The sequence below is a fragment of the Macrobrachium rosenbergii genome, chromosome 13 (assembly GCF_040412425.1).
Source record: "Macrobrachium rosenbergii isolate ZJJX-2024 chromosome 13, ASM4041242v1, whole genome shotgun sequence".
NCBI lineage: Eukaryota > Metazoa > Arthropoda > Malacostraca > Decapoda > Palaemonidae > Macrobrachium > Macrobrachium rosenbergii.
Genome location: NC_089753.1, coordinates 40,939,853 through 40,951,412, shown reverse-complemented (window position 1 = coordinate 40,951,412; position 11,560 = coordinate 40,939,853). Strand labels below are relative to the sequence as shown.

General features: G+C 35.6%; 1 protein-coding gene across 2 annotated transcripts in view; it reads right to left on the bottom strand.

Moving 5' to 3' along the window:
- LOC136844679 (ankyrin repeat domain-containing protein 29-like) overlaps nt 1-11,413 on the bottom strand; it is a 24,889-nt gene extending 13,476 nt beyond the window's left edge. Inside the window, exons 1-5 of one of the 2 annotated variants that reach the window (XM_067113927.1) lie at nt 11,172-11,413; nt 2,970-3,075; nt 2,171-2,269; nt 1,481-1,579; nt 114-212 (exon numbers count right to left, since the gene is read on the bottom strand). In XM_067113927.1, the coding sequence (XP_066970028.1) occupies nt 114-212; nt 1,481-1,579; nt 2,171-2,269; nt 2,970-3,075; nt 11,172-11,279 (511 nt within the window). In that variant the 5' untranslated portion in view covers nt 11,280-11,413. Of the gene's footprint in view, nt 1-113; nt 213-1,480; nt 1,580-2,170; nt 2,270-2,969; nt 3,076-10,936 lie in introns of both variants that reach the window. The other variant, XM_067113928.1, reaches the window with a different exon arrangement.
- Between the last annotated feature and the right edge of the window lie 147 nt (nt 11,414-11,560).

The window sequence follows — 11,560 nt, the reverse complement described above, 5'->3', positions numbered from 1 at the left end:
AAGTATGTATAACACACATCTATTCACTTATGTACAAAACAGGTATGGAAAAACCTTCAATTGTTTAATAAAGCCACATGTATTAAAAATCAGAAATTACATTTAATACATACCATCTTTTTCCTGTGCATTGATGTCGCTATTTGCATCAACGAGCATCTGACAGATCTCTAACGAACCATTGGCGGCAGCAGCTATCAAGGCCGTGATATCTGAAAACGAGATAAAAAAGTATCATAAATTACCCTCTGAGGAAACAGAAAGAAAACGAGGAGACATCATTTGCAATGGATGAGGAAAGAGAAAATGGGTAACAGGAGGAGAAACAGGAAGGAAATTATCAAAGAAGGGAGGAAGGAGATCATAAAATTATCCTTAGGGGATAAACTGCCCGCATAGGAAGAAAGGGAAAATAGGCAAGGAGAAGAGAAAAAGGGAAGGAAATTATTAAGGAAGAAAGAGAAAATGGGTAATGAGAGCAGAGCACGAAGGAAATTATCAAGGAAGAAAGTGAAAATGGGTAAAGAGAAACAGGAAGGAAATCGTCAAAGAAGGAAGAGGAAATGGGTAAAGAGAGGAGAACAGGAAGGATTAAAGAAAGATAAAGTGGGTAAAGAGAAGATAAACAAGAAGGAAATTATAATAAAAAAGGGGGGAAGAAGATCATAAAATCACCCTTAATGGAGAGATCAGTCGAGACAGAAGAAGGAATAGAAGATAATCACATGCTACGTCAATTCTCATGAAGTTCTGTATTTCATATGCCAACTTGGTGTGACAATGTCCTTCACACAAAACAAACATTCTCCACTGTAGTATCCTTCAAAAAAAAAACAAATATCCTTCAGTGCAGTATCCTTCACACATAACAAAACAATCTTCAATGTAATGTCCTATTAACATCCTTTATTTCCCCATATTTTCCTGAACATGTTTGGTTGTTTGTGAAATGACCTGAATGCTATACTGTGCTTTCAGTATCATTTAAAAGACTGGACGGTCAAGATTAACCTGGATTCTGCACAACGATGACTTTGCCCACAGTGGTCCACAAGACTGGTAAAAAGTCTAACGGGAACAAGAAGCCTGGTTTGTACCTTTGGATCAGCCCAACCAACTGAGACATAGCTTATCAAGACTGATGGAATGACATGATTTATCAAAATGTTAGACATTTCTAAAAATTATTCATAGAAAACGGAGGATTAGTAGATAATCTCATAAAAATCACATTTTTCCACAAAAAAATCGTTTACAGAAAATGAGTTTACAATGTAAAAAATATTAAACGAAAATAGTAAATATTTTCAGAAAATGAAACATAAAAAAAAAAACGCGTTTCAGAGTAAACCAGGTGGTGGCAATCTCACAGGGTATATCTATGAAAAACAAATAATTAAAAAATTAAGATTTGGAGAACATTACAAATTCCAAAACTATCCCACATATCTTATTTGTTATTTGTCTGTTAATCACTCACTTGAGTTCGTCCGAAGGGTGACGTTTGCTTTGTAATCAAGAAGCAACTTGACAACTTTGGACCTCCCGAAATAAGAGGCCCAGTGAAGAGAGGTCCAACCTGCCAAAAAAAAAAAAAAGGATTAGTTTAAGTGTCATGAATGAATAATTCTATTCATCTGTCTATTTACCTATATTTAATTTCTTGGAAAGCAAAATATGCCCGTAATTCAATAATGGATGTGGTGAATAAGTAGAATAAATGAAGGCATGCTTTATAAAAAAAAAATAAATTACGATAAAATATTTTTAATTTCTTGTGGAGAAGAATTTTCATTAGGCATTATCTGTCTGTATGCATGTTTGCCTATCTATATATCTATATATCTATCTATAAATATATCTATATACTGTATATATATATATATATTTATATATGTATACACACACATATGTATATATATAAATATATATATATATATATATATATATATATATATATATATATATATATATATATATATATATATATATATATATATATATATGCATGTATATGTATATATAATATATAAATATATATTATATATATATATACACACACACACACACACACACACATATATATATATATATATATATATATATATATATATATATATATATATATATACATATAATACATATACTAGCTCCTATAGCATCAATTTACCGTTTGGGTCGGCACTATCCACAGGCACAATTTTGGTGTCCAACACAAGCTTCACATATGTATCGTTGCCTGCCCTGGCAGCGGCCCGCATGTTTTGGGCTGGAAAATATAGATTGAAAGTTAAAATTGTTTCATTTTACACGCACACACACACATATATATATATATACAGTATATATATATATATATATATATATATATATATATATATATATATATATATATATATATATATATATATATATATATATATATATGCGAGAATCGAGGTTACATATAAGATATAAATAAAAGCATCACTTTTTAATACTTGCAAATGAAAAGCTTCAAAGTTCGAATTAAAGAGAACTTGAATAAAATTCAGCAGCATTGAATCAGATGATGGAAAAGGGAGGCAAATAAGAGACAGCGAAGAGGACTTGCCTTTGGAACAGAGAGAGAGAGAGAGAGAGAGAGAGAGAGAGAGAGAGAGAGAGAGAGAGAGAGAGAGAGAGACTTGCCTTTGGATTTAAGGTAAACAGAACACAGTGAAAATAAATGAATGACTTTAGGGAAGGATATATATATGTGTATATATACACATACAGTATATATATACGTATATATATACATACATACATACATACATATATATATATATATATATATATATATATATATATATATATATATAAAGAGAGAGAGAGAGAGAGAGAGAGAGAGAGAGAGAGAGAGAGAGAGAGAGAGAGAGAGAGAGAGAGAGAGAGAGAGAGAGAGTGGCAGGCTTATTATCATTAACATTTATATTATTTTTGCTTACCATATTGTTCAGCAAGAGTGATTGCAGATGCTGTTCCAGCCACCAAGGCTAGAATAAATATTTTGAACTTCATATCTGCTGGTTTTTTCCTATCTCTATTATATATCTGGCAAATAAAAAGAGAGAAATATAACGATTAATCATAAAATAAAAGACAGACAATGTATAACTGAATCGCAAAACGCTGAAGATAGAATGGAATGCAATATAAAATTTGGGTCAAAGGCCAAGCGCTGCGACCTATGCGGTCATTCAGCGCTGAAAGGGGAAATTCAGAGCAGAAAGGATTGAAAGGTGTAACCGGAGGAAAACCTCGTAGTTGCATTATGAAACAATTGTTATTAGAGGGTGGACAGTAAGATGGAAGAAAGACAATATGAACGGAGGTATAGTAAAAGGAACGAAAGGGTTGCAGCTAGGGACCGAAGGGACGCTGCAAAGAGCCTTAAGTAACGCCTGCTGTGCACCGCACGAGGTGCACTGACGGCACTAACTCCCTACGCGGAATAAACTCTTCTAGTCATGATGGGTTTTGATAGAATTCTGCGAGAAAAAATGGAAGTGAACAAATGAATGACTATTATTCATTCATTTATTCAGTTCCATAGCCAAGGTTTCGTGATATATTCACTGAATATATCACGAAACCTTGGCTATAGCGCCAAGCACTGGACTACTTTCTGCCATTCAGAGGTAAGACAGAGAAAAGGAGAACTTGGAGGAGTTGGACAGCAAGATAAGTAAGTCCAGAAAATAAATGAGAAACACAGCCATCTCGAGGTGAAACTGTGAGAAAATCTCATAGTTCCACCTAAAAGTAAGAGAGAGGTAGGGAGGGAATCCTTCTGTAGCATCTAACTTAAAGTAATAACAGGTAAAAAATGCGCCGAAGTTTCTTCGGCGCAATCGAGTTTTCTGTACAGCGTATAATGCTGCATGAAACCTTCAGCCACGGCCCATGAAACTTTTAGGCGCGGCCCATGAAACTCAGCCACGGCCCGGTGGTGGCATGTGTTGTTGGTACCTATAGCGATGCCAGAAATACGATTATGGCTAACTTTAACCTTAAAATAAAAAACTACTGAGGTTAGATGGCTGCAATTTGGTATGTTTGATGACTGGAGGGTGGATGACCAACATACCAATTTTCAGCCCTCTAGCCTCAGTAGTTTTTAAGATCTGAGTGCGGACAGAAAAAGTGCGTACGGACAAGCAAAGCCGGCACAATATTTTTCTTTTACGGAAAACTAAAAACTTACTCTAAAGTACTAACGGTACTATTTTCGTTTAAAGGGGTCTTGTAGTATTCGAATGATTAAATCCAATCAATTGCTGTATTGCTCTGATAATTATAATATATGTAAAGTGTTTGGCATTTCCCTCCATTTTGGTTCTTATGTATTGCCAGCCATACTCGTCACACATGGCACAGTGACAAAAATTTGTTCTTTGAATGTTGGTACTGCGTTTGGTTACCCATTCTTTTATATATATATATATATATATATATATATATATATATATATATATATATATATATATATACTGTATATATATTTATAATATATATATATATATATATATATATATATATATATATATATATATATATATAGAGAGAGAGAGAGAGAGAGAGAGACAGACAGACAGACAGACAGACAGACAGACAGACAGACAGAGAGAGAGAGAGAGGCTTTTAAGTCCACTTTGGATGTGGGCGTAATTTTATCACACCTAATTTCATGTGGCCCTGAACAGTACAAATGAAAAACATCAATTTAACCTGACAGAATCAATTAACATAGGTGTTGTAAAGTTCCTCTTCCTCAGATTTCTTGGTATTACAGCAGCCTCATCCTCTTGGGGAATGACTTTGATTAAAACGTGATCTAACCAATTTACCTGTCACGATACAGAACGATTAATCTCGCTGTTGAAACCTTTTCTTGTCAGACTTTTTGGTCTGGAAGGACCATAAATCATAATCAGAGGATTTCATCAGAAACTTGTATCAGTGACAGTAACTACCATTGCCATCATTACTGTTGTTACTATTTCAGTAATACTGAATTGAACTGAATATAGAATTTAGGCCAAAGGCCAAGAAATGGGATCCATGAGGTCATGCAGCGCCGAAACGCAAATTGACAGGAAAAGGTTTGAAAGGTGTAACGGGAGGAAAACCTCAAAGCAGTTGCACTATGAACTAATTGTTAGAAGTAAGTATATCTTAGTTTAACCAGACCACTGAGCTGATTAACAGCTCTCCTAGGGCTGGCCCGAAGGATTAGATTTATTTTACGTGGCTAAGAACCAAGTGGTTACCTAGCAACGGGACCTACAGCTTATTGTGGAATCCGAACCACATTATAGCCAGAAATGAATTTCTATCACCAGAAATAAATTCCTCTTATTCTTCACTGGCCGGTCGGAGATTCGAACTCGCGGCCAGCAGAGTGCCAGCTGAGGACGGAACCCACTTCCCCAACGAAGAGCTACCAATTGTTAGAAGAAGGTGGAAAATAAGTTAGAAGAGAATATGACAGGATGTACAGTAAAAGGAACGAAAGGGGTTGCAGCTAGGGTCCGAAGGGACGCTGCAAAGAACTTAAGTGCATGAGGTGCACTGCCGGCAATAACCCCCTACGGGGAATAGTAATAATAGTAATAGTAGTAGTAACAGACCCTCTCGGGGTGATGATATGGGCGTTCTGAGTCACTCCACGTGACGCCATTATCCTAGAGAGCTATGTAGGATGACACAGGTGATTAAAAAAAAAACCAATTACGCGCAGGTGTGTTTCGGCACCTATCCTTACCATTAAGTTTTTAACATGATCAGGCAATTCTTTTTTGTTGCTTACTTCTCTTTGACTCGAGCTTTAATTACAAAATTATTTGTATATTTCTTCTCCTTGACATAAATTTTAATTAAAATTATATTTGTATCTTGCTCCTCTTAGACACGAATTTTAATTACAAATTTATTAGTATCTTTCTTCTCTTTGACACGAATTTTAATTACAAATTTATTCGTATCTTCTCTTAGACACAAATTCTAATTACAAATTATTTGTACTTTTCCTCTTTGACACAAATTTTAATTAAAATTATTTGCATCTTTCTCCTTTTTGACACGAATCTTAATTATAAATTTATTGGTATCTTTCTTCTCTTAGACAAAAATTTTAATTACAAAAATATTAGTATCTTTCTTCTCATTGACACCAATTTAATTAAAAATTTGTTGTATCTTTCTTCTCTTTGACACAAATTTTAATTAATATTATTGGCATCTTTCTTCTCTTTGACACGAATTTTAATTACATATTTATTTGTATCTTTCTTCTCTTTGACACGAAATTTAATTACAAATTTATTTGTATCTTTCTTCTCTTTGACACAAATTTTAAACGAAATCTATTTATGTTTTAAAAGTCAGGTTTATCAACTCCTATGTTCTTGGGTTCCAATATATTTTCCTATCATTTTTTTAGTCTCCCATAAACAAAATAAGAAAGGTAGGGATAAATGGACTGCCATCAATTCCTTACATTTGTTTACAAAGTGTTTTTTTCTGCGGCTGCATAAACATCACAGTAATTTAGACATAGTCTGCTTCTGTTTCGCTCGGAGGAAAAATGTATTTCTCTGGACAGATATTTCTAAAGAGCTAACAGTAGTGTCGCTATGGAGGGGGAGGGGGCGCGCAGGGAGACCCACCCACCCAAGTCAGATGCTTGGTCCCCCCACCGGCACCCCCAGTTGAAATTTCCTTTGTAGCTAAAGTTTAACCCTTACAGTATTTGATACATTTGCATACAGCAAGAGTTGAAGATTAATTGAAATTTGATCTCTATAATTTCAAATACAGGTTTACTAATTATAATACTATGATTTTCCTTCATTCACATGGATATATACAATTGAGAATAGTATATATTTTACTAATTACAGAATTGGCACATTAGTTTTGTGTAATTTCTGTGGCCCCCCCAAAAAATATCTTGGCCCCACCTACGCCGCCCCATCTGATGGAATACCAGCTACGCCAATGAGAGCTAAATCTACTGGCTTTTGGATAGGGCCACTGTTACAAATAGCTCCCACACAGATGTTCAGCGTCTACTTATTATCGCACATTTCATTAATGTGTGGGATAATAACGATGATGATACATTATTACTCAATGATTAATCCTGATAATAACTGAAACGCTACTAGGATGTAAAAATGTTATCCATGGTTATTGATTACATAAGACAATTCTCTCGTCACTTGAGATTTTTTAAAATATTTCTATTCTTTTTCCTAATAGAAAAAAGGTTTACCAACATATTCCGCGTCTTTAGAAAGCTTAAGTAGCCTATTTTATGAGAATAACAAATATATAAAGATATATTCTTACAAATATATATCTTCACTGCCAAGTCGACTATTAAAGAAGAATCAGGGATTAAAAATATGGGAAGTCCTTGGTTCTTTGTTGTCATGGTGAAAAAAAGTAAGTATATCTTAGTTTAACCAGACCACTGAGCTGATTAACAGCTCTCCTAGGGCTGGCCCGAAGGATTAGATTGATTTTACATGGCTAAGAACCAACTGGTTACCTAGCAACGGGACCTACAGCTTATTGTGGAACCCGAACCACATTATAGAGAGAAATGAATTTCTATCAACAGAAATCAATTCCTCTGATTCTTCATTAGCCGGTCGGAGACTCGAACTCTGGGCCAACAGCGTGCTAGCCGAGAGTTCTCCCCCCCCTCCAATGAAGAACTTTGCGAAGCATAACCCAAACATATAATGGCGGTTGACTGTAAACACGTTTGAATGTAGTCAGTTTTTCTCTCAGGTGATGGCACAGACACCACTTTAAATCAGTCGCTTTGAAGTGGACACTGTGGTTTAAATCTTCTTGTCTATGAAGAGAAGGCGAGACAAACCTCATACAGTACTGGCAAAATTACCCTTACCTTAGTTACATGACTTAGATTGCCGGTTCTCTTATTCCCAGCTAAGCAAGTACGTTAGAATTAAGTTGCTAATCGCATTATTTTCTCCCAAACAGCTTTGAGCAACTACAAGTATACCTTAGTTTTACCAGACTACTGAGCTGATTAACAGCTCTCCTAGGGCTGGCCCGAAGGATTAGACTTATTTTACGTGGCTAAGAACCAATTGGTTACCTAGCAACGGGACCTACAGCTTATTGTGGCATCGGACCACATTATAGCGAGAAATGAATTTCTATCACCAGAAATAAATTCCTCTACTTCTTCATTAGCCGGCCGGAGACTTGAACTCGGGCCTAGCGAGTGCTAGCCGACAACTCTACCGACTCGCCCGACGAGGAGCTTTGAGCAACTACATTCGACTTAGTACCACATACATGTTATGTATCTCAATATTTAGGTAAAATGGGTTTAAAATAACATACCTGTATCATTCCATTCTTACAAAGGATTCGAATTATATATCACCCTCTTTTTTGTGAGAGTACTGTCATGACCTTGAAATGCATGCGCACATACACACATGATATATATATATATATATATATATATATATATATATATATATATATATATATATATATATATATATATACATACATATACATATATAAAACTATATATATATACACACACATATATATATAACTATATATGTATCCATATTAGGTATAAATATGTGTATATACACATGGTACCCATACCATATGGTGTGTATTACACATGCATCTATAAAATGAAAGAAAATCCGTAATGGTTAATCGCTGGTAGCCATTTGTAAATTCCGTAATGGTTACTCACTGGTAACCATTTCTGAGTATAAATATATATATATATATATATATATATATATATATATATATATATATATATATATATATATATATATATATATATCACTACATATAAACGTCACACACACACATATACTTATATAAAACCCAGACTCATCCACCTATAAAGATTCTTAACGCCCAAATACCCTGATGAAATAAGCACAAAGAAGCACCAAGAAGATACGTATAAAGATTTCACACCTGTCTTAGATACAGGTGCTGCCGGCAAGATATCAACGTTAATTATATCTTGCTATAATCAGATCTGTACAAAAAGTAATTTTCTTTTACAAGGGCGACGAGATATTTCAGATATCTTTATAATTTGTAGTACCTGATACAATATAAAATCCTGTCACTAAGCGTTTTTTTTTCTGAAACTGTTCGAAAATAATTCATGGAAATATTATTTAATTTCTTTTCTGTTAAATAACTTATAATGGAATTGAATATAATAATTTAGGCCAAAAGCCAAGCACTGTGACCTTTGAGGTCATTCAACGATAGAAGGGAAATTGAAAGTGTGACACAATTGTTTGGAGAGGGTGGAAAGTAAGACTGAAGAAAGAGAATATCAACGGAGATGCAGTAAAAAGAATGAAAGGGGTTGCAGCTAGGGGCCGAAGGGACGCTGCAAAGAACCTCAAGTGATGCCTACAGTGTACCGCATGAGGTGCACTGACAGCACTAACCCCTTACGGGGAAATAACTTGCAATGGTTCTGAAACATCCTAGAGAATGAACTTACACTTCCGTCCTTTTAAGTCTATCACTTGAACGGTGTTGGTAATGGAGTTGATAAATATTACCTTGTCGGACTCTAGTCAATTAAAAAAATAATTATTACATTAAAGCGATTATTTCTTTCTAATGGTAACTTTTGGTTCTGCATTATAAACTGGTGTTTTTAGTAATTTTCACTAAGAACGACATCCCTCCTCCCCAAAAAAAAAAACAAGCACACACGCACATACAAGCACCCCATCCCCTCACACCCTCCTCCCCCTCCGCGCCAAACAATTAAAAAAGAAAAAATTGAAAAAATACTGTATGAAGAATTCGTTTCCAACAAGACAACTTACCAAATAAGGACTCACAGGTGAAAGACTTTATTTACCAAATAAGGACTCACAGGTGAAAGACTTTATTTCCCAAATAAGGACTCACAGGTGAATGACATAAAGTCAAGAGATACACGCCATGTCCTAAGTTTATTTAGTGGATAAACTAATACGTGCATTTGGAAACTGTTGGAAAAATAGCGAAGTATATCTCACTGCCTGGAAAATGACGTTTAATACATTTTTCAGTCTGATATGCTGGAATGTTTTAGAGGTTTATTGTAGTCATTTCAACCTCCTGTTCTTATTCAAGCCAAGGGCCAAGCACTGTGGCCTTTGAGGTCATTCAACGCTAAAAGGGAAACTGAGAAGGAGAGTGTGGAAAGTAAGACTGAAGAAAGAGAATATCAGCGGCGATACAGTAAAAGTCACCAACTTCCTGTATCCTGATATCAGTGAAATGAAATGAAATGAAATGAAATGAAGTGAAATGAAATGAAATGAATGAAAGGAAATGATGTAACGAACTTCTGCCTGATTTTCTTCGGGATGATCATGACTGACTGGACCAGCAACACTAGTTAATAGTCAGGTCGCTGCTGGGTGGGGTCGGTCAGATTTTGGGGATGTACCCATTTCCGATTCCGGATGTCGTTTGAATAGAATAGAATAGAATATAGGATTTAGGCGAATGGCCAAGCGCTGGGACCTATGAGGTTGTTCAGCGCTGAAATGGAAATTGACAGTAAAAAGGTTTGAAAGGTGTAACAGGAGGAAAACCTCGCAGTTGCACTATGAATCAAGTGTTAGGAGAGGGTGGAAAGGAAGATGGAAGAAAGAGAATATGATCGGAGGTACAGTAAAAGGAATGTAACGGGGGCACTGACGGCACTAACCCCCTACGGAGCCGGATGTCGTTTGAGTTTATGGAGTTTACGCAGTTACAGTACACTCCGTTCCAGCAATTTCTATCTGCGCTTTCCATCGATCCATGGCACGTTTTCAAAATCAGAATTTCTTCAAAAGAATGGAATTTCATTCTTTCCTCAGCTTACCTTTGAAGGTGGAGCGAAGATCTCCCCAGGCGATCTTCAATTAACCTATTCCCAATCCGAGCAAGCAAAGATTCCAGAAATTCTACTCTCCTTCGCGTAATCACAAAATCATTCTGTTCTTATCCCTCCACTAAAGCAATAACAAAGAGGAAAAAAAAGAGAGTGACAGAGAGAAAATCTAAGAGAGGCAGCCTCTCTTCCTTCCTGGGCCTTTAAGTCCACTGGGCCTTCTTACGACAATAGATTCCGGGACAGGTGTCCAGGTGACGACTGCAACAGGTGCTCTGCCGTTCACCAGCTTGTTCATTGTCTCCGCCCATTTCCCAATTGATGCGTTTGACATCAAACGTGCCAAGAAAATACCTGCTTGATTCGCGTCAGTTACGAATCTTATTTTTTGTCTAGATTAAAGGGTTATAACTAACGAGGACTTAACAGTAACTGAAAAAGAATCTAAAATATTACTGAGCTTGCTTCAAGTTTGTAGTCTGTTCCCAACCCATCAGTATAAAAAAAAAAAAAAAAAAAAAAAAAAGCGTGAGTTTTATACACAAACACCCAATCCAGGTTTTTAAAATCAGGATAAGAATGATGCAGGTTTCGTAGTACCATCAAGATTTTGTT